The sequence below is a fragment of the Poecilia reticulata genome, chromosome 13, assembly GCF_904066995.2.
Source record: "Poecilia reticulata chromosome 13, P_reticulata-male-v2, whole genome shotgun sequence".
NCBI lineage: Eukaryota > Metazoa > Chordata > Actinopteri > Cyprinodontiformes > Poeciliidae > Poecilia > Poecilia reticulata.
In genome coordinates, this window is record NC_088842.1 from 17,729,894 (window position 1) to 17,757,812 (window position 27,919).

At 39.7% G+C, this 27,919-nt stretch overlaps 1 protein-coding gene across 16 annotated transcripts; it reads right to left on the reverse strand.

Annotated features, from left to right (window-relative positions):
* Window positions 1–161: 161 nt before the first annotated feature.
* agfg1a (ArfGAP with FG repeats 1a) lies at window positions 162–27,919 on the reverse strand. Of its 16 annotated transcripts, none has more exons than XM_008425382.3 (15): window positions 27,539–27,913; window positions 21,772–21,865; window positions 19,851–19,966; window positions 18,829–18,994; window positions 17,206–17,368; window positions 15,520–15,624; window positions 14,865–14,936; window positions 13,308–13,523; window positions 12,470–12,662; window positions 12,015–12,091; window positions 11,164–11,274; window positions 10,865–10,909; window positions 8,806–8,958; window positions 8,567–8,661; window positions 162–682 (listed from the first exon to the last, which is right to left on the reverse strand). In XM_008425382.3, exons 1-15 carry the CDS (start codon window positions 27,703–27,705, stop codon window positions 623–625), a joined length of 1,833 nt encoding a protein of 610 aa, XP_008423604.1. In that variant the 5' UTR covers window positions 27,706–27,913; the 3' UTR covers window positions 162–622. The 16 variants fall into 16 exon arrangements, with proteins under 16 accessions (XP_008423604.1, XP_008423602.1, XP_008423603.1 ...); XM_008425380.3 differs by having other exon boundaries at window positions 8,806–8,961; XM_008425381.3 differs by having other exon boundaries at window positions 8,806–8,961; window positions 11,164–11,271; window positions 27,539–27,912.

Here is a 27,919-nt window from a genome sequence, read left to right on the forward strand (position 1 = left end):
AGGTTCACTGTCATTCAAAAATTGTTGGGGCCGGGGTCTCTGTCAGCAGGGAGGGAGACGGCAGAACGGCCAGTTCGCCGTTCGGATGCAGCATTCACTTGTTTTCAGTTTTCAGTCACTGAAGTTTTTCCTTAGTATGAACAATTTACCCAAAAAAAGAATCAGCACAAACAGTTTAGTTCTTTACAAATACAGAAACTGGCAGTACCCAAGCGACAGCCCTGTCTCGACAAATCTTATGTTATACAAATACTGATATGCACAAAGAGCTAACGTCCTAGAGGAGAAAAGAACATATGTACAGAAATGCAGCATGATGAATGATATACTGTATGCAATAACTTAATTTTCAGCCAGTTTGATTATATACGTTGTGGCTCAGGCCAGTTCACAGGTTCAGCAGAGGACAGAGGGTCAACCTCTCCCCCCTCTCTTTCTTTTTCTAGTCACGGACACCGTCAGTGCCTCCGTCTTGCACATTGTTTAATTTGTGACAAACTGCGATAGAAAATACAGATTCTTACAAACGTGTTTTTTTTAAAGCTACTGGTGAAACAAAACAGTGCAATAGGTGCAAGCGCGCCGGTTGTCGACCCTGTTGTGCAGCAGACGAGATGGATCGCTATAAGAAGGGGTTGGTTGACGAGCCTCCTGCGGGGTACTGAGCGGGCGGAGCGCCGCCCTGGGAAGAAAAGAGACGCAGAGAAAACACACGGGAGTCAAAAAGTAGCATGGAAGTCACTACGGCCACATTCGGCAAATTAGAAGACGGGTTCTGATGAAGCCTGGTTGCCCGATTATAAGCACCTTTTCAAAATAACATATAAACATATATTAAACATATTTTTCATTAAGCTGACATTTCTGTGTTTCATTGGTCTGATGTAATAATCTAATTGTAAGTGTAATTTTTTTATTTATTTTTTTTATCACTTAAAAGCAAAAAATAAAGGTTTCAAAATATAAGTCTGGGTGTGAATAATATATACAATGCGTTTTACTGAGTGGATAAAAAGCATTGTTTTATCCACTCAGTATAGTTAATGACAAATTAACTTTTCCATATTCTAATGTATTTATATGCATTTACATACATTTATTAGATATACTGCATCTTTTATTGTATATTTGCTTTAGTGATGTCTTGGGCTGCAGACGTAATTTAGCCTATAGGCTATGTTAGAGATTTTTTGGTATTATCATTTTGTTGTTACTTTAGTTCATATTCAGTCTAATGTTAGAGCAGATTAAAATGTTCTCTTCTTTAGTGTGTGTATTAACTGACCTGGGGGGTCACAGCTGCCTGTTCATCTTCAGGTGAAACAGTTTGACCAAGATTTGAACCGGGCTCAGGCCGTAAATCAGATATCGCATCTGGAACTGGGTTGCTAGTTGTTTAGGTAAATTGTTTTACGACCTTTGCTGTGTTTAGGTAAAATGTTTTACGACCTTTGCTGTTTTTTCTCTGCTGTCTATCTTGCCTATCCTCCCTCTTTGAAGTTTGAAAATAAAAGACAAGCTTTACCCAAAGATTTTCAGAACGCTCTATGAACAGCTCGGAGGAGCAATTGATAGAGTTTGTTCTCCTTTGCAAAGTTTGTCATAAAATTCATATACGTTGTCTGTGGTTCTTTTATGTAGGTTCTAGGAAAATACCTATCATTTTGGTGCCGAAACCCGGGATCTCTCATACCGACCGCTGTCAGGCAGAGGAAGACGCGCTGAATCCATGCATGGCCAGAAGTCATTTGGACCTGGAAAGAAAGACCCAGGAAGTAGAATTCTTCGCTGGGCCAGCGCCGTAGGTCCGACTTTGTCTGCCAACGGCGGAGTGACGAGATCCGACTGGACAACCCGAAAACTACAGAAACGTAGGTGAATTTTAAAATGGCTATTTTAGTGGTTTGAGTTCCCTTGTATGATGTCGCTCTGCTAAAACTCTGTGGTTGAGAATCCTTGTATGATGTCGCTCTGCTAAAACTCTGTGGTTTGAGAATCCTTGTATGATGTCGCTCTGCTAAAACTCTGAGGTCTGAGAATCCTTGTATGATGTCGCTCTGCTAAAACTCTGTTCGAGGAGACCCCATAAGGGCACGTCCTCAGGCGGATAGGAAGCTTGTCATTGCTGTGTGGTTTTGATTTTTTGATGGGTAAAACATGACTGGTGCTGAGTTTTCTGACAAGGCAAAAACAGATAATGTTGCGCTAAATCATAGAGTCATTACTGTGCTTATATTGCTGGTTTGCTACTGCTGCTTTGTGTGTGTGAGAGTGATTGGAGGTTTAAATACCGCTCTGTGTTTTACCTCATATAAAACAGTGGATTTAAGCAGCAAACCTCTTGTGGATGCAATAGGCAAGATTCTCCCACTCGAAAGAGTCGAAGCGGGGAATACCACAACAAGGTATTTTAATTGCTGGTCCACTGAAAAGAGCTCCAGTTCATAGGACTCCCTAGGAGTCAACGAACCTGGACCAAATTTAAATAAATTCAAATAAATAATATTTTTAAGCTGAAATTGCAAGTGTTTTAAATATGGGAAATAAACATTCTTGTAATTCATCACTCGGTAAGGGCGCCGATGGAGATGAAAAGTACATGCTGTCCAGGTTTCCTGGTAGCACTGTACACATGAAAAAATGGAGAAAGAAATATAAAATAGATGGAAAGCTAAAAATCGATCAATGGCAAACAATTGTGGGAATTTTGGAGAGTAGTGTAGAAAGAAAAATGGGAATAAAAAAAAAAAAAATCTAAAAAGGAGAATGAGCTGAGGTGTGCTAAATTATGGTTAAATGAATCTAAAAACTTAATTATAGAGAAGGAAGAAAATAAAGTAATTCCAAGCACACGGAATTCTGCAGCGGTGCAGGGAGAGCAAGCTCCTGCAGCCACCTCTCCCCTGGCTGCTTCAGCAGCTCCGTCTGCCCCAGTATCAGCCGCTGCTGTTCCAGCAACACGACTGTATCCTTCCCTAAAGGAAGGGACACAAAACTTATATATCTTTAGACCCTGTACCTTAGAAGAGGTCAGGAAAGCTGTGAAAGGATCAGATGTTTTTCACCTGGAGAAATTTGGAGGTTTATATACCTCTGCCTTTTCCAACGACCGGACAAAAGGCCGTGGAAGAGGCAGAGGCAGAGGAGGTCACGATAGGCGAAGACCCCAAAATAACACCCCACAAAATCTACGGTATTCAAAAGGCTGCTGGATTTGTGGCAATATTGGTCACTGGGCAAGAAACTGCCCTTCAAAGAATGTTGCACGGGGCGACAAGAGGGGTGGTGGAGTGAGGAGACCACAAATAGGAGAAATCCTCAGCATAATCAGACTCTACCACACCCCAAAAACACAAACCCCCAGTCCAAATTGATGAAATGCTAGAGACATGTGCATGCAGTTTAAGACGTTAAGTAAAACCATAAAAGAAATTGAATTCCTGCAAGAAATCAGTGTATGCAAAATAATTTTTCTTTCCTGAAGGAGGAGAAGCAGGAAAATAAAACTAAATAATAAATTGTCCTCAGAGAACAATGTTTAATGTATTGTGTAATATTATAACACCAAATTGGTGAAATGATTCTTAGCTGTCTATCTGGAGGGGTCAGCGGTCAGAGTAAGGTACCGACCTGGACATTAACCAGCCTCGTAAACTCTCTTAGGCCTTGAGAGGAGGGCTGCCCGCTGACTTCACAGTCTGCAGCACTGAGATCAACAAATTTAGAGAAATCCATTGTTCTCTGGTGAGACGTGTCTTAGATGAAGTTAACTTAAACGTACATTCTACATTTTACAAGTTAATGGTGAACATGATGAAAGAGACTACAGCTTTTAACATGTTTCATGTTTATATGTGTTTGAATAAGGAAATGGTTTATGACTTCTTAAAAAGTTGGATAATAAGTGGCTAAAAGCTATACGATGAAAAGAAAAGAAAGTTATAATTGACTCTTATTTGCTTCTTTCCTTTTCCTCTGTCTGAGCCTCGCTGCGCTGCGTCTGACCTCTGACCTCAGCTCAGATCTGTCCTGCCAATCAGATGACTCCCTCCTTTATCACCAGCTAGTTGATAAAGAAGCGAAAAAAGGACAGGACGATTTCTACCAACTGGACACTGAAGGCAATAAAGTGTCCACTGGTCCTAATTCCTTGACATCTGGGAACTGCCATGCAGCAAAACTACTGTATGGAGTCTTGCTAGATGTTTGGAAAAAGAAAGCAAACTGAACTGTTTGCCGCTTGTTTCATTGGTGGACAAAGGGACGGTCTGGACAACTTATAAATAATCCAACACCAGAGCCAGTTGGACTGACAGGGAGCTGGAGAAGAGACAGAGGGAGGACCAGCTGCAGCGACGCCAGCAGCAGGAGGGGGAAGCGAGAAGCAAGACAGAAAGGAGAAATGCAGATAAGTTATACACACACACTGCTGTGATACACACACTGCTACTGTAATGAGGACTTGTTTGTTTACTTACTAGCAGGAAAGAATTATCTAGCTAGAAAAGGACATATTGAAGGTTTTTAGGTACAATGTTAAACAAAATCATCCATTTTGTACCCATTAACTCAGTCCTTAACAGAAGGACCAGTGATCCTTTTAGGGCCCACGAGCCATAGATTGGGAAACTGTGAAGGAAAAAACTGTAATGGTTACAAGTTAAGAAAGGAAAAAAAAAACTGAGTGTGATACGGCTAAATTACACCAACTAAAATTATTAGATTCAAAACTAATAATGATTTGCAAATGTTTTATTTTCTTTGAAATAAATATACAAGTTTGGAACTAAATTAAACATATCTAAGTGTTGAACTTAATTGATATTGCAGTGTTGAAATACTATGGAGTATTTCTTTGCATTTAACTGAAACGCTTAACTTAGAGTTTAATTATATAAAGAATCTATAAATTGATTGGGATTGTGTTTGTGTGTTTTATATTGGGATGAATGACAATTGTTTTGAGAAGAGAGAAATTTTACTGCTAAATTGAGTAACGGATAAAATTAGAGGATTTGAGGTTTTGGTTTAATTTCAGGATGGTCATTTTTATTTAGGAAGAGTTATGCTTTGATGAATTTGATAACATCTACAGGGAAACCAGTCACCCATGCATCCTTGCTTAAGAATCTTTTGCAGGCCATACATTTACCAGCTGAACTAGCAGTTTGTAAGTGTGCAGCGCACACCACGGAACAGGATGAGGTTTCAAGTGGCAATAGATTAGCTGATAAAGTAGCAAAGGAAGCTGCAGCTGGGAAGCATGGGGGAGACAATTTCTCAATACAGATAGAAGATCCTCAAGTAATAGACATAGCTGTGTTAAAAGACATGCAAGATAATGCTCCAAACGCAGAAAAACAAATGTGGATAACTAAAGGGGCGACACTGAATGATGATAACATTTTTCAGTAAATAGAAGTCGGTCCTTCCTAATTCTCTATTTAGAGCGGCAGCAATTTTGACACATGGGCATTGTCATGTGTCAACAGGGGGATGGTCTCTATGCTACAACAGCATTTTACCACATTACCACATATGGATTAAATTCTTACTTAAAAAGTTTGTACTGCATGTCCAGTTTGTGTCAGAAACAATCCTCAAGGAAACATTAGACCAAGAAGAGGAAGTTTCCCAAAACCCTCATCCATTTCAAACAACGCATATGGACTTTATTGAACTCACACAAAGTGGACCACATAAATATTGTTTGGTGATGATTGATGCTTTTTCTAAAAGAGTTGAAGTAGTTCCAGCAAAGCCTGCTTTTGACATAATTTATGGGAGAGCCTACATATTGCCTCTGTTTGCTCCAGACTTACAGAAAGCTGATGAAGAACAAACATTGGTAGATTATATGATCAGGATCCTGAAACAGAAAGAGGTGTTAAATGCAAATTTACTGCCGTCTGACTGTTCTCCTCTACAGGAAATAAATAAAACCACCCCCATCCAGCCAGGAAACTGGGTCTACATAAAGGTCATAAAAGAACCCTTCCAGGTGCTGATGACCACACCAACAGTCGTAAAGACCCAGCTGGATACATCTCAGTCACTGCAAGCTGCAGGGAGTGTTGAACCCCTAAGTAGGCGGAGGGAGGAAGACCGGACTTCAAAGGGGGCTATTTTTTAGGGTAGCTCGTCTCAAACCCGGTGAAGAAACGCTTAAGATTCCCCCGTCTTTAGTTTGGGGGTTCTGACATCTCTGTGCGCCGAGCAGCAATGGGGACTCCATATGCCAGATGGATCTTCTACTGCGCTGTGACTGCAGCATCAACCTGTGGTGGAAACTAATGAATAGAACCGCGTACGAGGGACATGCTGTGAACTGCTATGTGTGTGCGCAGCTGCCAATCGCCACACACAACTCAGGTCTGCGTGTAGGACACATCACGGATGACAAATAGATGTGTCTCTATGGCCTGAGCACACAACCACGACTCAGCGTCCCCATGCCAAAGGGATGCAAACGGTGGAAGAATGACTATTCTGTTCTACTTCAGATAGGAGATGCCGTGAAGGAACTTTTGGATCTATGAACTGTTCCTTTAATGCTGACGTATTTCCATTTCCACTAACCGCATGGAAAATACCAGAGACCATTTCTTTAGCAGGAGCTAAACCCGGGTCTCTGAGGAGCTGCATGTTCAACAACGGACATGTTTCTCTTGGGATGTTACCTTGAAACTTGTGTAACATAGTTTACACATACTGCAAGACGACACCGGATTACATCGACTGCACAGCCTGCAGGGGTCAAAGGATGACTCCACACTGCAAAGTCTGGAAGGACAACCCAGACTGTGACAACATGCTTCAGGAGAGGAGTTTCAACATCACAGATCGGACATTGGACGACAGGAGACAACGCTGTGCAGTACCATAGTGCCAGGAGACTATGGTTCACGGGTGATTGCAGACTGGTACTTCCTGTACCTGATTGTACTCATCAGGAAAGGACGACACATTCTGGCTGTCTGCTCCAAGCGTGATGCCTGAGGTCAAACGCTGGGGAGGCCTCACTACGGACACTGGAGTTCCATGGGAAATCAGGATTTGGACCGGAGGTGAAAAGTTCATGCAGAGCATGTTCCCAGGAGTTGGATTAGGAGAAGTTCAGGACCACGTTGAAATCAACAGATATGGATTACTGCAACTCATCAACAGCACACACCGGCTGGCAAACGGCTCCATGAGAGGGCTGACTGAACTGAGAAACATGGTTTTGCAAAATCGTATTGTGCTGGACCTGCTCACAGCCTCTCAGGGAGGTGTTTGTAAAATCATTGGCCCAGCGTGTTCCTGACGAAACAGGAACTGGTGGAACTATTTCTGATGCTCTACATGGCCTGGAGGAACTTAAACATTGTGTAGACGGTGCTACGCGAGGATCACATTTTTCCTTTTTGATTTGTTTTCATGGTTCATGTCTGGTCCATGGTGGACTTTACTGTTAAAGCTCGTGACACCTATTCTGATTGTTTTGGTTCTGTTCTGTCTTTTTACGGGTTGCATTATTCCTTGCCTACGAAGTATGTTGTTTAAAACAATTAACACAACTGTTGTCAGTTATCAGCTAGCAAAGGCATCCTATGAGACAAATGAAGATGACTTGTTTCGAGGTTCTGACGATTTTCTGAACAATGATGATGTTCTGTAATCAATAAACAGATTAATTCATTTGCTGAATGATTCCTACACCGAAAATGTGAAAACAAGTGGTGTTAGAGATGAGAAAACTGCATTTGATTTTTTGCTGTTTCTTTCTTTTGTTTTTGTCCATTTCATTTATTCATTATATTAATTTAGTCATTGTGTCATTTTTATGTTTAGACTAGGGAAAAAAAAAAAAAAAAAAAAATTCTTGCATTTATTGGTTCTATTTTATTTCTTTTCTTTTCTATGCTTGGCTTTTGAATAGGGTTTACACACGTGGTAAAATGATAAAAAGGGGGGAATGTTAGAGATTTTTGGTATTATCATTTTGTTGTTACTTTAGTTCATATTCAGTCTAATGTTAGAGCAGATTAAAATGTTCTCTTCTTTAGTGTGTGTATTAACTGACCTGGGGGGTCACAGCTGCCTGTTCATCTTCAGGTGAAACAGTTTGACCAAGATTTGAACCGGGCTCAGGCCGTAAATCAGATATCGCATCTGGAACTGGGTTGCTAGTTGTTTAGGTAAATTGTTTTACGACCTTTGCTGTGTTTAGGTAAAATGTTTTACGACCTTTGCTGTTTTTTCTCTGCTGTCTATCTTGCCTATCCTCCCTCTTTGAAGTTTGAAAATAAAAGACAAGCTTTACCCAAAGATTTTCAGAACGCTCTATGAACAGCTCGGAGGAGCAATTGATAGAGTTTGTTCTCCTTTGCAAAGTTTGTCATAAAATTCATATACGTTGTCTGTGGTTCTTTTATGTAGGTTCTAGGAAAATACCTATCAGGCTATATCTGGCACATTTATAAGATGTAGCCACGCTTATTAATGTGCATTACTCATTTAAAAATAAATAAAAAAATATGACACAAGAATTTTTATCTACCAAAAGTGATCTTGCTGTACTAACCAGAAAGGGGTTGTTAGGGACCATGGGGGCTGCCACTGGCTGTCCAAAAGGAGTCATAACAGGCTTCGTCTGGCCAAAGACTGGGAATCCCCCACCTGATAGACAACGACACTACTGTTGATATACAAGACAACCCCATATACACAACAGATACAATAAAGCTAAGAACATTTTAGTCAAATTGAAGCAATTTAGATGTAACGTAACAAAGACTGGACATGTGAATTACAAACACACACCGTTGGGTTGTTGAGGAAACACTGGAGGCTGGGTGAAGGGGGGCTGGCCAGGAAAGGGTTGCTGGAATGTTCCACTGAAGCTGGTAGGGAGATTGTAGGCGGCAGCATTTCCAAATCCTGACGGCATACTCATGGAGCCTGTGCCAAAAGGTGCTGCTACGCAGCAGAAAGCAGCAGGGCAGAAGACCCAAAGGGGGTTTAAAAGGTTAAAACAAACGTTTTCTGCTTCATGCTAGATTTATTTTTAGGACACGCGAGCATGCTCATGAGCTACAACAATGCGCAAACGGTACGCATAAAAAATGTTTACTCTCAAAATCTGTCAGCTTGTGATTACATTATCTGTCCCCTGTCATCTTTACGATGTCCTAAAGAGATTTTCGGTCATATTTGGTTCTCGGCTGTGGATAAGTCATCAGACAGATTTAGCTGTCACCTAAAAGTCACTGAAAATAAAGAACTCAATGCTACCCTCAATATCCATCTCACAGACTTCGTGACACTAAAATCAATCAGACATCTAAAGCCTTTCTGAACCGATATCAAAATGCAGGCTGCTATGTCTCAGCTAGCTCTTGACAATTGCCTCAGAAAGTGTTGCAATCTTTGAACTGCTAAGAAAAAAAATTGATCAAACCCAGCAATCCTGGTGCTCTCATGGGTCATCGCTTCCTCTAGCCCTACTTCAAATCCCGTATCAGATCTGCCAAAACTGCTTTTACAATGATGCAATGAATGCCAGTAAGAAACTCTGAAACTGCTCTCTGCATTCAAAAGACTCACTCCTCCTCTAGCCACAATTTACTTTCTAAAATCTAAATCGGTGTGCAACATTTTAGTCATTTGCTGCTCTGAGGGTAAGTTTTTAAAAGCATTTGATTTGCAGCTATGGCCATTGGATTTGGCTCCCAGCAACATTCTTCATTCAACTACTGTAGTCAGTGCATCAGTTTTTCCACATTTGGTAATTATTACACTATTTATATTCTTATATTATCTCTGCGAGATCACGACAGCAGGCTGAGCTTTAACAGAGTCCTCAGTTCTAAACTGATTTGACTGGTGAAGCTTTAAAAGTGGATTTCAAACATCTGTAAGCTCTAAAAATGTGTGTTTCACGCATCGGATATTTTAAATATTACCTGTTAAAAGTTAAAAGAGCTGAGACGCAGAGGGGTGCTGCAAGGCCTCTTGTTTTTATAAAATACATTCCCTTCTTGGGTCTGCTTCTTTGCTAAATTACCACCTGCAATCAACATCAATATCATCTCATTGTATAGATGGAAGTTAGAGCACCACATTCCTGCAATACAGCAATAAATAGGACTGATTCTTCCATAAAACTAACCAAGTATTTAGGAACAACACATTTAAGTACTAGATCCGTGCAGATGACCTACACTGGACCAAGAATCACCTGCCAGGTCCCTGTAGGTCACCTAGTAAATCCACAGTTAACTTTCATCCCAACTAATGCGATTCTCTTCTAGTCGTTCCAGCAGCAAGCAAACTCAAACGGATGATGCAAAATGCACTGGCAGGTCTCCTGTATGGTGACTATAGCTGATTAATCTCCTCTGGTGACAAACACAAACTATTTCAAGAAATCAAAGCAAATACATCTCTGTTGTCTTTAATAATCTGAAGAGTTGTTAGAGAACACATTTCTATCATGATGAAGCTACACTTGTTCAGCACTCCTGTCATGTCACACCAAATAGCTTAGTGCTTAATCAAAATATAGCTAACTTAATGATTGTCTTTTTTTTTTTTAGCTAATATTAGCAATTAAATAGAAACAAGAAAATAATTCAGGATGAAAATGAAGTGAACATTTCACCAGGTGAAACTAGAGTTTAAAAACAAACAACTGGACCCAACAAGAAAAAAAATATATTTGTAAGAAAAAAATGTTAGCCACAGCAGAAGGCTTTAAAAAAATAAATAAATAATGCAACTCTTGCTTCTTCAGCGAATTAAGAAATGGCAAGAAATATTAGTCACTGTCAGTTCACAGCACACAAGTAGAAAGGTAAGCAAACACCTCATAGCGACCTACCAAAGGTGGGGGTAAAACCCTGCCAATGAAGGGCACTCATCAAGCCTGTCCAGCATGATAAAAAATAATCAGTAAATCTCAAATTCTGGATTTTACAGACTGCTTTATCCTGTATGCAGAGAATGCAAACACTAGTGTAACTGTCTCCTTACTTTTTCATTCAGTTCAGAATATTCCCATCTGCTCTAACTGCTAAATGAGTCTTCAGCAGACTTGCTGAATAATTCACTAGCTGTTTTCCCCCCACAGCTACACACGGCGAGAAGCAGAAATCACAGATAAAAAGCACAAGAACAGACCCGCTGCTGCAGCTGCCATATTTGCCGCTCTGCCGTTGCATTGAAATGGGTTGGTGGGAGCTGCTGCAGGGGCGACACCAGCAGCTACAAACGGGTTGGTTGATGGTGCTGCTGGAGGAAAACGTCAAGTCACAGCATGTGAGATGAAGGTAAAAGAAAAGAAGAAGAAAAGAGCAAGCATGTGAAAAACTGGCTTCCAAAGAATTCCAATATTGGAACAAACATCTTAATAAAACAGTAATGTTCCGATGAATTATAGGACATAAAAGGCTTCAAATAAAGTAAGTGGATAATAGAGCTCCAAACTGTGGTTTTACATAAAAAAAGCCCGGCAGCATATTCACAAACATCAAAATGACAATTTACAAAATGAGACATCCAAGTAATAAAAGACTCTTATAATACATAAGAAAGAGTCTTATATTAAGTTGTCAACTACTACTGACAACTTAATATAATGGCTCACCGCTCAGGGTGGCATTCAATCAGTGGGTGGTCAAAATATAAATATAAATTTTGACCACCCACTGGTCAAAGGGCTTTTATTACTCTTTTCATGGAATCTGAACTATATTTCATCGTCTCTGGGACAAAACAGAAAACACTTCGATTACTGAGACCTAAACCGGACCAATCCATGTCAAACAGAGATTTTCTATAACGATCTTATGGACTATGAAGGAAATACAGAAAAATAGGTTTTGTCTGCAAAGGAATAGGTTCACTTGAACAGCCATGTAGTCAAGAACTGCTTTTGAATAATGTTTGTGGTATCAGCAATTTGAGCTTGCAATTTATGATCCATATTTTAATATGTAATTATATACATAAGGAAAAACAAATTCACTTACCTCCAAAACCCTGAGGCATACCGGGCATCGCTTGCTGTGCTTGTGCTGAGGCAACCGTCTCTGAGCCAAAGACATTACTGCAATAACGGCCAAACAAGAGCCTTGTGTAAGAAAGAAGTGCATTTACTAAAGATTGCATAAATCTAATTTTTAATAGACTGCTGCATCTCTAATACACTAACTGCATTTTATTCAGATCTATTAAATATCCAACTGGTATGATTCATAATCAGCTGATACACTGAATTTGTTTAATCCGGATCAGATAAAAACCTAATCTATAATAGCCATTAAACATAAAAACTTCTTTATAGACAATATGCATAAATAAAAACACAAATGCACACAAACAAAAAAAACCTAAAAACATCAAGATAGTTGCACATTAAAAAAATATATATATATATCAACCAGTGCCCTTCTCAGATGTGTGAGCGGTTGGTGCTGGATCCTACCCTTGGGAAGTGCTAGAGGTGTTGTAAACACTGGTGGCGGGTGCTGAGGAGCTGAAGACAGTATCGAGCTCCGCTAGAGCAGCATAACGGTCGCCCGCAGCAATGCCTGCTGACTGCTTCTGAGGCAAACCGGCAACTCCTGCTGAGGCTGCAGCAGCAGCAGCAGAGCTCACGCCTCCAGCAATACCACCCCCTGAAAGAGAAGCACATGAGAAAAGAGCATGGTTCAATTTACCTCGCAGGGGAAAAAGAAAAAAAAAAAAGTTTGTCAACTCTGAAAGACACAAAACCAAAAGGTCCCAAGAGCTGCCATATTTAACCTATTAAAAATGGGGAACAATAGTCAGTTATTGGCAAAAAAAAAAAAGAAAATATTTAAAAGAAAATGAGCTAAAATTAAATCAGCCTGAACCAACTCGGAGATGCTTTAATGCCAGAATTCGATCGTGTCAATAAATCGTTCAAACAGATGGTACTTTTTAGAGTGAGGACAGAAAGCAGCAGCATGTGCTCTTTATCTAGGTTGCTTCAGTGCCACTAAGACCAGAATAATGCTTATGGATGAAAAACAAACATGCTGTAAATGAAACTGATCATTGATTTACAAGAAAACAATGATCACATTTCAATGTTTCCTTGAACATGTCAAAGTCAGTACAACAATATAAAGAAGCTGCCCTTGTTTTAAAGCGTCTGTGCATGACCCGGCCTGGACAAGAAAGAAATCCTCAGGGGGTTCAATCCTTGAGAGCATGAGCAAATTCTTTATTGCTTTTTATATGATCCTGTTGTCCTGGCAGCTAGAATCTACAAAACAGGCTGGGCCATAAAGGTTTACCTTCCTCTGTTTTGGCAGAGCTAAACACGTTATCCAGGTCAGCCAGGGCTGCATATCTATCGACGAGAACGTTAGTACTCTGTACAACGTCTTTGTCAGCTCTCGTGGAGTTACTCTGGGAGGAGGAACTGAAGGATCCAAAGTCAGCACTACACGATTTGGGGAAGTTGTCAAAATTTGCAAAATTGGCATTTGCTAGTCCCCCTGAGGCGCTACCTGCATGGAAGAGAGAAATTAAAAGGTCATAAGGAAAGTCTTGATTGGAAATTTTGAGACAAAAGATCAGAACAGAGCGGTAGGGGGGGAGAAGTGTACGTGTGCGTGTGTTGAGGGTACAGTGTGGATTGAGCCATGCTGAGGACGGGAGACCAGCAACACTTGAAAGAAAGTGGGCAATGTTTGCCCACAATAACTTTAACCTCTGAAGCTCGGCAGCTTCAGAGGTTAATGCAAAGATAATGTGTGGAAGGATTTTGAGGCTCTGTCAGACATGGCACCTGCATTTTAGCTCTCAGGTACGGGGAAAATTAAAAAAGAAATGTAATTTAAGAATTGTGGCATAGGACGGAATGAACTTGACAAATGCCTCAATGTTGTGACAGAAAAAAAAATGTTATTTTTTTTTAAGGACATTAAATTGAACAAAGGGAAATACTGGTACAACTTAATATCAACAAAGATGCTTTTTCCTTTCAACCGGCATTAGAAGATACATTGTTAACCCTAAACCTTTTGCCAGTAACCATTCCCTTCTCTTCATTTAATGCACTGAAACCGTAACAAAACGGTACTCTGTGCGCCAATGATCCGATTGGTCAAAACCGTAAATAAACTGCAAATTGTTGGATCTCATAGTTTTTCAGCGTATTCACACATTGTGAATACATTCACAGATTGCGTGTGAATGTATTCACACGCAGCATTATGTTTGGGGGAATGTTTATGTTTGTATTGGTTTTTAAAAAGTAAACTTGACCAGAAATACCTTCACCATCAAACCTGAGAGATCATGCTCAGCTTATTTAGCTTGTGTGTTTTTCTGACTTCATGTTCCAGTGAACGTTTTAGACAAAGTAGTTGGTATTAAAACTTTCGAACAGCAATGGAACCCAACGGGACGGCGTACAAGAAGATTTCAAGAGCTTGTTACAAAATCCATAGGAACCCAAAATAGCAAATACATCAGGTTAAATTATTTTTTTGTAAAATCAATAACAAGGTACTAAGAGTTTTTGAAAAACACCAACTTTTTTTTTTTTTATAAAGTAATGCCAATGTATCAATAGAAAACACTTGTACAATTATTGTCGTTTGCATTCACCAGCATGAACTAACCAGACACTGTTCAGCTAATTCGGAGGTTTCAAACTCTATCTCTCGCAGTTTTGTTACCATTTTATGCTCAAACTCTAGATATCCTAGATTTCCAACAACCAAACAAAAAAGCAGCAACACGGGCCACAAGTTACGTTGAGAAAAAAAAAAAAAAGGAAAGTCAGGAGGACAACACATCAGAGATGATAGAGCTGTTGTCGGGGCAAGCCCAAAGAGACTTACTGTGTGAACTCTGGAGAGGCAGAGCAGCGGTAAACTCACCCACACTGCGGCTGGATGAGAGCACAGCGAACGCTGGCAGACAGAAATCAAAGGAGGGAAAATGGAGCAAGAAACAGCAAAAGATGACAGAACAGAAATTACACAACCAAAGAAAGCGGTGAAAATGATAGTGTTGACATAAATGCATGAGTACTACAAGATGGACAGACAGTCGTTCACCATTTGTGACAAAGACAATGATGCAAAAAAAAAAGAAAAGAAAAATGTAAGAAGTTTCACAGAAATGACAGAGACCAACTCACACAGAGACAGATAATCAATGTGTCCAGTAGGGGGCAACGCAGCACATATTAGCTTCCTGTAGCAGGTTTTTCTTTGAGTGTGTGAATGAGAAAAAAAGGTTCCTTCACACACACTCTTGGAAAGCATGCAGTTATTTTATTTTGTATGCAGAAGTTTTACAGAACTGACTGATCAGAAGGCTTGGTGAGCTGAATATATGTTAGGTCAGCCAAAGTGAACAGAAATAAGAATTTCACACAGAACATGCCTCACAATGTGTGACTGGTAAACAGCTTATTTCTATTTAGTGTGTTTGCCATTGAGAAACAATCCCAACTGTTTAGTTTTTAGTGTGGACATGAGCTTGCTCTACCTGTATTTGGTGGCTGAAATGACGCCTGTGGTGCCGGGGTGTTCCCAAACGCATCAAAATTTGCAAATCCTGCCCCTGCGCTGACATTCTGTGCTGCTGCAGGTGCTGATGACGTGATATTCAGATGAACAGATGAGCGAGCAACAAAGAAAAAAAAAGAAAAAAAGAAATAAAAGTGAGTAGGGAAGTGTGGATGAACGAACTTAGAAACAACACGTCACGACTGCAATGGAAATTTATGAAATACAGACAATGGACCTTTTCCAGTGATTCTACATGCATTATGAATTAATCAATGTGTATATTTGTGCCAATGATTTCCATGAGAAGATTTGTGGACGTCACTGCAGCTGCTGAAGAAACATTTGACTCTCGAAGGGCTTTAGCTGCCAAGAGGCAGGAGAATCCAAGTAGCTTTAAAGTTCAGAGAGAAGTTTCCACTGTCGGAGGTGATTTGGGACTTGAGCTTCCTCAAGTCCAAAGTCAGCACAGCTGCTACCGGGAAATTTCAGAACACCTCGCACTTCCCACTTCTGAGAGGCTTTATACAGACTCAGATTTCATTATCCAGCAGTTCCTGGCACCTACCCAAACTACTAAAAGTGCCTATGTCTGGTTTAATGACCATGGTATCACAGTGCTTGATTGGTCAGCAAACGTGCTCGACCTGAACCCCATAAAGAATGTACAGAGCACCATCAGGAGGAGGATAGGAGACACCTGAAGCATCAGTCCAGATGAGCTGGAAGATGCTTTTAAAGGCTTCCTGAACACCTTGGCAGAGCAACTGACCGAACATCTCCATGTCGTGCAGCATGTCTGCGGACTTCATGCAAACGAAATTATAACCGAATACCAAGGACATATACTATACAGTACATGGACAGCTTTTATGTGGGTCAACATTTCATTTTTCTTTCCTAATAATTAACATTTTCCGAAAACCTGAATTTTGGGTTTAGCTTTAATGAACATTACAGATATAATGTGCAATCAGCAATGAGCCAATATTGTACTAATTTGACGTTTCCATTCAAATTACTTAAACGTCTATTGAAGAACATTGTAACTTATTGAGACGTTGTTCGCTGGACAACCTGTTTCCCAGGCCACTTTTTTCTTCTTATTCAAATAAAGCTGTCGAAATGAATCACTATCTTCACTGTCTATCTGTCTGTAAGCAGCAGTGATCGCACCATGAAAAACCCAGCAGTTTCCAGAAGTACACTCTGTCCCACAATAGGCAGTAAAGACGATTTTGAACAGCAGGAACCTTTTTAAAAGGTATTGTTTTATACCATCAGACCTGGTTCCTCTTTTTGTAGCAGGACAGCAGGAACAGCATCTAACTGTAGTTCTGAGAAATGCTTTTTAGAAACATTTTACGTAAAAAAAAAAACTTTGGTCCAAGCATGAGGGAAAAATAAAACACACTGATGCTTGTTAGATTAGTCTAAAAAATGTAATTCACGAAAAAGAAGCAAACGAGCTCTCCTACTGACGTCATGTTACTAGTTATTGGTGGGCATGGACTCACCTGCGTACCAAATATACAAATTAATTTGACAGTCCTACAATTGAGATAATAGCATTTTTTTCCTGTGCATTTATATATCAGATATTTTAGCTACCAACAACTACTGAAACATTTTGATTAAATAAATCAGTAATTAGTTGGTTTCTTACTTGTGTGACTGTTGAAATGTGCAAAGTTAGCAAAGCCGGAGCCGGGGGCTGAGTTCACATTGGCCGGGGCTGCAAAGATGTCTCCACCCAAGTCACTGAGGAGGTCAAACTTTTTTTCATGGAACTGCTGTTGATGGTGTTGCCCACGGCTCACTACTGGAGACTGTTGGAGACAAGAAACACAAATGGGGGAAAAAAAATAAATGTTTTTTGCCATGAGCACAATGCTGAAAATTGGGAATGGCTGCGCAATTTAAACATCATTTAAATTCTTGTAGAGACTAATTTGGAGATCACAGGAAGGAGCAGGTAGAGTGAGGAAAGTCGGATGCACAAATTATAGGCAAAAAATCAAGCCAGATGGCCGCACCCATCAGCTGTTGGAAATTGCTGGAACTAATCAGAAGACTGAACATGCAAGTAAGAAATCTGTCATTGAAGCTCTTGGCGAAGTTCTTCCGAAGTTCTTGGAAAGTGTAACATTTGTAAACTAGCAAGAGACCAAGTCAAATGTGCTGGTGTCAAACAAAAGCTAAGTATTTTTCTGTGACATGTAGCTATGACAGCACCAAATGACTATTTTAGTAATCGATTATTTTGACAATCAGTATTTTTTTTAAATTATCACATTCCAAGTGGTTTATCATTTTGCCACTAAGGCTTTCCATACATCCATCCATTTTCTTTACACCCTTGTCCCCTGGTGGGGTCAGGTGCCTATCTCCAGCTAACGTTCTGGGTGAGGGGCGGGGTTCACCCTGGACAGGTCGCCAGTCTGTCACAGGGCAACACAGAGACACACAGGACAAACAACCATGCACACACACACTCACACCTAGGGGTAATTTGGAGAGGCCAATTAACCTGACAGTCATGTTTTTGGACTGTGGGAGGAAACCGGAGTACCCGGAGAAAACCCACGCATGCACAGGGAGAACATGCAAACTCCATGCAGAAAGACCGGGGCCGGGAATTGAACCCAGAACCTTCTTGCTGCAAGGCAACAGCTCTACCAACTGCGCCACTGTGCAGCCCCCACTTAGGCCTTTTTATACAATATTTAAAATACATTAATAGATGCATAATTCCATTACTTTTTAAAGTAAATAAACATTTTATTGCTGGAAATGCAAAAACACCATTCCTTTAGTGCATGCTTAATCATTTGTAGCAAAGGATGTATCTGCAGGTTAAAAAAATAAATACTTCTAACATCAACATGTGAAAAGATCCACTCCTTTGACTTGACTTAACATCAATAAAGTGTAGCGATAATCTGTTGATTAATTTTTGGATTAACCAATTAATAAGTGGATAGCGAAAGGTGCTCAATTTTGTTTAACAGAATTTGAACCAGGTGAAGCCAAAACCGGACTACTGAAAGGGTTCTGGGACTTCAATGCAAATATTTTTTGTGCAGTTTTGCCTTAATTACTGAGGGTAAACTTACATAAGTTTTTGAGCTGCAGTTTACTTTGATAATTTGATTTGATACAACTGTTTTCTGTTTTTGTTGTTTTTGGGGATAGGGGGTGAATTTTGTTTTTAAGTCTTATTTTGTTTACGTCAGGCACTACTACACTACTACAGGCACACTACTGTCCACGCGTGTGAAATATTCACCTGATTTGGTGGGGTATTCTTAGTCAGGTGCAGACTGGGGGCCGAATCCCCCAGCAGTGATTTAAGCGGTCTGACCTCTGGGGTGCTGTTGGTGCTGCTGTTTGAAGAACCAGAGATGGAAGCATGGACCGATGCCACAACCTTGGCTTGCTCAGGAGGCACATACCTTGGAAGAAAATAATGTATGCATCACATTAATGTTAAAATATCTAAACTGTAATAATAGAAAAAAATAAAAAATCTAAATCGATGGAAACTTTTAGCTCAAACATAAAGACAACAGTATTCTGCAGAATAATAATTTTTCAATATAAAAGTTTATTTAAAGATGTGTTAGTAGATTAACTGTGATTATTGGACAAATAACATCTGTAACTGTGAATCACCGTCACTGCTATGTGATTGAGTGTCTGATTCAAAAAAATGCATGTTTGTTCCAAAAGGGCATGCTGAGGCATGCAGCACTTTCTCTACTGCTCTCATTTTGGTCGGCTTTCAGAGACTAAACATCTGAAGATGAGCTAAAAATAATTCTTTCATAATCAGGTGTGTTCGCTCTATGAAACATCAAGGGAAAAAAAAGCACATTTTATTAGTGCGTCTTATTTTTCTCTTTAACTGCATAAGTCTTCATTTTAACGTTAACTTTGCTTTTCAAATCGAAAATTAACAATGACAATTGGCAAACCTCTTGTTTGCTTTAGATAGCGTGTCCTGTTAGCCACAACACTAATATGAGAATAATGTTGACTGGGCTAAAGAACAAAATGTCTAATTTGAATTCATCCTCTACCTACTTGAAGTCACTATTGCATATTTAGAGCAGCTTGTCTGTAGCGACCTACATTCGGTGCACTAAAGGAGGAGTGTTTGGTGGCTCGCTGGAGGCTGAGTGCTATGAGCTCCCTTTGAGACATTCCAGGCCAGAAATAAGGGAAGCTCAGAGACAAGCTGCATGTCAGCACAGCTCTCAGATCTGTTCATTCAGATCTATGTACCACCAGCGTGAGATGCTCACTCACCATCTCTTCTTCTCATATTTCTCTTGAAGGAACTCCTTGACTTTCTGTGGTTCTCTGAAGTCTGGCACTGATGAGGTTCTGTCGTCATAAAGACCGAGCCAGATCTGTTTACATACCTGAAACATATCAATGCAGGAAAGTTGTGTCAGCTTACAAATTTATTTTGTAAACTCCACTATACAATATTAATGTACTTTTAACCGTTAAGAAGTTATCTAGTGACAGAAAAATAATAACAGGACTTACCTAATAATGCTAATTAAAAATTATGCCAAAATCATTGAACCACCCAAAACTAACTTATGTATTTTAACAGACCTATTTTACAGGTCTAGTATTGAATTTAACAAAAAGGAATTAGAAGACTATCCCTATTTATGTATCACAAGTGTTAAGTTGTGGTCATACTACACCCTATGGAGAAAAATGCTGACTTGATAGTTGTCTAGGAAACATTTAATGATACCCTCCATAATAAATGTAAACCAGAAACTGTTATTGGTAAAAAAATTAAAAAAAAAGTCTGGCTGTTACATAGGTGCTTATTCGAGGAAAGTTAAGTGGAAGGAAAAGGAGCGAAAGAAACAAAGATAAATGCAGAGTTGTTGAATAGCCTGTGAAGCAAAGTCAGTGTGAAGTTTCCAGACTCCATGATTATTTGGTAAGCCATTTCATCAGCTGCTGTTAGTCCAGTTCTAAAATCCAAAGTCAGCAAAACCGTCGAGCAGGAAATTTTAGAGCACTACATGCTTCCTTCTGCTGACAAGCACTATGGAGATGCTGATTTCATTTTCTAGCAGGGCCTTCCCACACAGAACGTCACTGTGCTTGATTTCACAAATTCACCCAACCTAAACCTCACACACAATCTCATACAGAAAGAGCTCTGGTCCAGAAAAAAACGAGACATCGGACCTCACAATGCACATGAGCTGAAGACCGCTGTTAAAGCAACCTGGGTTTTCTTAACACTGTAGCAGAGCTGCAGGCTGGTCACTTTGATGCAACGCAGCATGAATGCAGAAATCCATGCAAAAAGAACTGAAGACGTGTACGATACATGTCACACGCATACTTTGCAATCGGGGTAGTTGGTTTTAGAAATCTTGTTAATTGGTATAATATTCAAACTTTTGCAGAAACTTAATTTTGAGTTTTCAACTAGTGTCAGACAAAAACATCCAAACAAATGGAGAAAAAAAACCCACTTCAGCTACACCAATCTGTCTGGAATGACTCTCCAACAAAGGTTCCCTCGGACTGAAAACGTGAAATAAATCAGTTTTTCAATGATATCCTAATTTACCAAGATGGGCATGTGGTGACGGTGATAAAACCAACAAGAACTGAATGTCCAAATTCATGATGCACAAGACAAAACAGCACGAAGGTCGAGATACAACAGTTGATGGTATTTGAACCTTAGCTGTTGTATCAGCTTTTTTCTCTGGATCAAAGTGTGCAAAAACGGAATGAAAAAAAAAGCAACATGATGGAGTAATATTTACAGCTGAAGGACACAAAGCATCAGTCCCAACCTTGAGTCTCCAGCATGTCTGCCTCCTGGATGATTTTGCTCCAGCTTGTAATAAACTGCGTCCCTGGTGGCACTGATCTATTTTCTACTCCGTTTACCACAAATGTGATGATGGACTTTGGTTTCTCTGTTTTGAGCAGATAGGCGAGTACTTGAATGACATACCTTTCATACTGAAACTCCATGGCACTTGTTAATAAAAAAAAAAAATATGGTACTTTGGACTACAGTTTGTTTATAAAACACAGAGACCATTTGCTAATACATAAAAAAAATTTACATATTGTGATCTCCACCTGTAAATCAAGTAAAACCAGAAAGAAACAAGGCCTTTAAGAGTAATTTAAAGTTTTATGCAGCAGAGCAGAAGTCCACCAGGCTTACCTCATTGCCATGTTTCTGTAGGAACTCGATTTCCTGTTGCGTGAATGTTGTCATGGAGATAGACTTAACTCTATGGGGTGGGTTCAGTCCTCGTCTGTGGGCAGAGAAATTAAACTGGGGTCAATTTGATGTCATGTCACGGCAAGCGAAACCATCATCTTAATGCGCTCTAACCCCCCCTCCCTTCTTTGGATGGGGTCGTTTAATTAGCTACAAGCCGGCAGGTTGCTTGTGTAACCGAGTCGACTACAAGTGCAAGAAAAGACAAAAGCGACAAATGAATCATGGCACACAGACAAAAAAGGAAGAAGAAAACAAAGGAAACGGGTGAAACATTTCCTGAACTTGCACTGACTGAACTCAGGTTGTCAGTGCAACCGAGCGATGAGTAATATCCCCTAATATGGAAACTATCAAGGAGTGACATCCGTTATCTCACGCAAACCTCGTTCAGAAGGTCACAGCTCAGCTTCTAACAGTTAGACTAAAGGGTCGTCAGCCGGCAGGGTTATTGTTTTGAGTTAAACCTGACTAATATGGCTGTAAGGTCATTGCTGTTTGTCTTTGAAGCTGATCACAGAACATTTACTTAGACAGGCAAAACATTAACTGTGACTTAAGGGCACAGACATCGGAACCTGCAAACAAATAAAATGAGGTGTTTTTTTTTTTTTACAAATTAAAGAAAATAAACAGAGCAAAGCTATTTAATGTGTGCACACGACAATATGAATGAAGGGACACAGAAGTCTGCATGTAGGGTCTGCATGTAAGATTGGGGGAAAAGTCAATATTAGATGAGCTATATTACCTTAATGAGTCTTTCACTGAAAGTGAAACTCAAAACAGGTCAACTTTTGAATATGGTAAAAAGATATTAATCCCATGGCACTTACATAATAGAGTCATTAAATGCACTAAGATGGAATCTCAAGATTTCAGTAATCCAGATATCTAACTACACTCTGGATGTTATAGTAGAAAATTCTGAAATTTCCCAATTGTGGACATTTGCGTGCATCTCTATGATGCGTCACAGTTTGAATTAAAGGTTTAGATTTTTACTCATTTTTTCTAAAATTAAAATAAATAAACACAATTGTACTATTTTTGCTCTTGCCTTTTGTAACTTCCATTCTGAGGAGTTGTCTGTGTTTTGATTCCAAGCAGTGTTTTATACGCGAGACAGTCGAAATTGTTCAAACTGAAAATTATATTAATGGCCGACAATCAGTTGTCAATATTAAATTAATCCTTGTTTTAGATGTAGATACAAACAACTGATACTTTGGACTTTTTAAGTGAGAAAACAAAAAAATTTAAAATTAAAAAATTGTCACAGATGTCTAGGAAAAAGAATCTTAAGTTTCACGGTTACGCTGTCACACTGTGTTATGCACAAAGCCAAGCCAAACCTGGAGTGAAACACTAGACCAAGGTTGCTAAATTATTGACAGGCATTAACTTTCTCAGAACTTTTCATCTCTCTCATTCTTTTCACGTTCAGTCAGCTTGACTCACTATTACTCAGTAACACGAAACAGAGATAACAGGCAGCTTGGACAAAGAAAATGTACTTGTGATATGAACCTCAGGTTATACTGTATACAAAACAACACAAGAAAGGGAGAGAGATTTCCAGCACATTCTCAGCTTTTGTTCAGTTATGTCTTACTGAGACTTCGTATGAAAACAGATAAGAGAATGAATGACAAAAATATATATACTAAATCTAAATAAAAAGTTGACTAAACCACCAAACCAAAGACTAATTGAATCGGGGGAAAAAAAAAAAAAAAAAACTTTCGAAATGTCAGTTTTCTTCTTATCTTGTTTTCGACTTTGAAAATGAGTCATAATAAACACATTTTGACTCGTTTTATTTTTTTAAAAATCTCTTCAAAAATAGGGAGAAAAGTGTGTACTTCTCCTTACGCGACACCTTGAGCGCCTGAGGAAGGTAAACGATAAGATCCTATTCGAATCAAGATGAAACTAGGTCAGAAACAGAAAAAGTCCCATTGCCTCAAAGGGTGAAATATGATGTGAACATTTCTGCCCACTGCGATCCCGCTGAGGGGTCCAATTCAGGTTACATTATCTTATCTGCTGTGGTTTTGCTTGCTAATTTTGTTCTCTGAAAAAGGAAAACATCCTTTGCTTACATTTGTTGTCATAGCTGTTGTTTATTTTTGTGTGAGCCAACTGAAAGATACAATGCATCTGTATCAGTCCGGATTCCATCTATGCTGTGACACAGGGTAAAAAGCCTTCCTTAACCAAACATGCGCTATCGCACAACCGGCAGTGGCTTCTAAAAAATGCAGAAGTACAGAGAAGTACAGGATGCCACTGATTCTACCATCACAATTCTGCAGACATCAGCAAAGACTGGTCCACATTTCCAAACAAGCAGAAGTCCACTCGGTTTCCCTACATGTAAACAGAGCGGCACGCACACTGTGTGCTAAAGTGCTATCACATATTGCACAGTGAAATAATTATGACCTTGTCTCTACTGTACAGCGAATAGCTGAGCCAGAGAACTCAACTCATTTGCATACGGAAACAGCTTCAGGGTGAGAGGAACTGGCAAAACTAAGTCTCAGAAGAGTGGAAGGGCTTGCATGAAGCCTAAAATAACTCCCGAACAGAAAATATGTAATACCCAACCTGTAGTTAAAAAAAAAAAAAAAAAAGCTCTTACACTCAAGCTTAATTGTTTACATAGTCGTTACTTACGCTTTGCTTGAACATCACAAAAAGATGAAACGCGTTTGTAATTTAAATAGTGCCTGGCAGGTATTTATTATACTAGTCATGTTTGACACTTGGCCCTCCTTAATGCCGACTTGTCGCTTTTGTATCCCTGCTTACTCAAGACAAGCAGACCGAGTGGGGTTCCTTCCTGCCAGCAGCTATTTACCAGAAAGAGACATTGTGAGCGGTGTTCCTCCTGGGAAGGTCCCCACCTTCGCCAGGAATGTGTTTACATAGCAGATTCCAACACCACCCATTAAATAACCACAACTGAAAGAGGAAAAAGTGTTTGCGTTCTGGCCATCACCCCTAAAGAAGTCGCAACCATTAAATTGTCCAGAAAAAGAAACGAAAATTAAAAGAAATCATTAGAAAATAAATCAGATATTTTCTTTTACGCATCTGCTGGGATTCTATCTGTAGTAAATGTGTCTTTTTAAATAAAATGTTTTGCAAAATTGTAAAAGCATTTCTACTCAGGATTGTTTTATTTATATTAAACTTTCATTCTAACCACTGATATATGAAATGGCTTTTAATGATACATGAAGTAAACAAGGCTCTTTTTTCATTAATAACTTCTAATAAACTCCTTGTTATATAAATGAAAAGACATTCTGTCACAAGTTCTTCTTTTTTTTTGATCAGGGATTACAGAACATAGTATAGCAAAATTAGTTTTCTCTGTTGGGTGTAGTCTCTTTTTGGAGCCGATTGGTCCTGGTGTGCTCACTATAATGAGAAATACAAGATCAGCGTTTAACCTGATCAATCTCCTACTTACACCACATATTGTGAGCATTAAATGTGCTTAGAGCAGCCGATGGTTGCCAGGTAACTGTTGGGTATTTTATGGCAGTGCAGCTTTTACAGCTAAAATCTTTGGTGCCTTTGTTCTAACACTAAACTCTGCACATTCGCAAATTTGTAAATCATTTGTTCGACTGCACTTCTCTCATATCACAACTAGCTAACTAAGCTCAGAAAGATCTAGCCACAGCCACACCACATCAGCCGAGGTGATGTCTGAAACTCATTTCAAGGGATGGAATGTTTCCGTGAACCATCGTGGTCACATCTACTTTGCTGCTCGGCTGACAACCCAGGTGTTCGTCTGCCCTATTACCTCACCAATGACAACCTCTCCCCGTCGCTTCCTGATGTATCCTGCAGTTGGTCACTTATCTGACTTGGACTAAAACTCCTGGAAAAAATATAAGACAACTGAACATACAGGAAGTGTCTGTGTGATGTGTGTCATTTGCACAGTCTGTCCAAAGTTTGGAACCGAATGCTGCTTGTATGATTTGGTAAGTAAAACTTTTCATATCTCACATTGCAAGTGCAAAGTACATCCTACTCCTTCATAATGCTACATCACTGATCATACATTATACTGAGGAGCTCAAAGTGAAAACAATAAAATAAAATAATTCAGTTACTGATCAAAATTGCTTATGAATTTTAATTTATTTTATGCAGAAATGCATAGGAAAATTTTTTTATTAAATAGTTTTAATCAGTTTCAGTCTCAACCTGATCGCAGGGCGTTCTCCTGGAAGTGATTTGTCACTCCAAATAATTAAAAAAACAGGAGAGACAGACAGTGACCTGCCGTCCCAGCCACTTCCTGTTGCATACACGCATCACATGCTGCTGATGTAGCAGCAGCGTGGGGCCACACCACTTCCTGCGCCTACAATTACAACCAGTTTGACGAGCATCTCAGACACACAGGAAATAATTCGTGAACAGTTAACATGAGATAAGTGTCAAAGATATTGAACTCTTTCTTCAGATTGAAATCAACATACAGTAGGTTGTATTGTTAATTACAGAACCACACCCCACCTGTACTGTAAGCCAAAAGATATTTTTTGCAATGCCAAAAATAAATTTTAAAAAAACATCCAAATACAACCTAAAATTTCAGCAACAAATTAAATGGAAAATTCCTTGTCGAACTTATTTTTTAAGTCCTTACACGAAAAAATGAATGTCTGTCAAATTTAAGATTATGTGCTCATATTAACAAATATTTACAAAACAACACACATGAGTGCCATCTAAGCTCTTTGGGAGTACAGTAAAGAAGGAGGAGGAGCACAGACAACAGGTTTACGTTACTGCATATTGTTGGTTTTCCATACTGCAAAGAGATACTTGTCTAAATGACGACATGTTACTAAAACTACTAACAAGTGAGTGAAGACGTCATATCTGTAACTGGGAAAGAAGAGGACATTCTAACTAATCTCACATCTGAAGTTTACAGAAGCCTGGATTTAGAACCGAACAAGACCGTTAAGTGATAGAAAACAAAACCCACCGTACTCCACTGTAACGACTAGTTTAGTCAGTATGTTTCAACTTTGCAGACAGGAGTTCGTATAAGGTACATCGAACAGCAAAGTTGTGATTCTTGTCAGAGACAAATTCAGTGTTGAGAAATGTATTACATAAATACATGATGCCATCATAACCACTGCTCTAACAGTTATCGGTCACATCTCTAAATAACATGACATTGATACGCCCAGGTGTCAAGTTTACAACCAAAAAAAGTGGCGTTCAAATCAATAACTAAAAGGTGTGTTGGTGTTGGCGTGGCTCTTTCTATAAAGAGTACATGGTTACTAAGTAACATTAGTCGGAGTGGGGGGCTTCCTAACGTTAACAGCAACTGGTAGCAGCATCTGGCTAAAGGCTTATCTGTAGCTTCCAAGTGCAAGATAAGTTCACTGGCTAGCACTGGAAGCTAAAGTTAACTAGCATCGAGGGTGGTCGCCCTTTCAGTTCCATTGTGGGGGCACTGACAACTCATGCACCCCGCCCAATACAACACAACCAGACAATGTCAAGCAGCAAAGCCCACGCTCACTATAACCTATCTGGAAATAAATGTCTAATGTTAGCTTACGTTAACAGCTTTGGTTCGCCCGTCATCTGAAACTCTACATATCATACGCACAAAAGCTGTGGCTCACGTCTGCAACTTAATACTCACAAGATGCCAGAGCAGGAGGTACACACGAAAGAACCCACAGTCATGTTGGCATAGGTTGGGCCGCGCTGATCGCAGTCAAAGCACTTTCTATTGGGAGACAAACTCGTCATTTCTCTCAGCATCTTCAGATGTTTCTCCTCCTGTTTTCGTTTCGCGCTCGCCGCCATGGTGAAAGACACGCAACACGGGTAATTAAATGAGAGGCTGAGGGGTCAGCTACAACTAAAACAAAGGGCTGTGCTGTTTAACGGCTGCCGACTCGCTGCTAACGGCAGATAGGGGCGGCTCTGTTGTCAGGGGTGGCCTGGCGTCTCCTCCAGCAAGGAGTTTCAGGATGCACATCAGAGGAGACAAGAGGAGCTCTGCCATCTACTTCCGCTT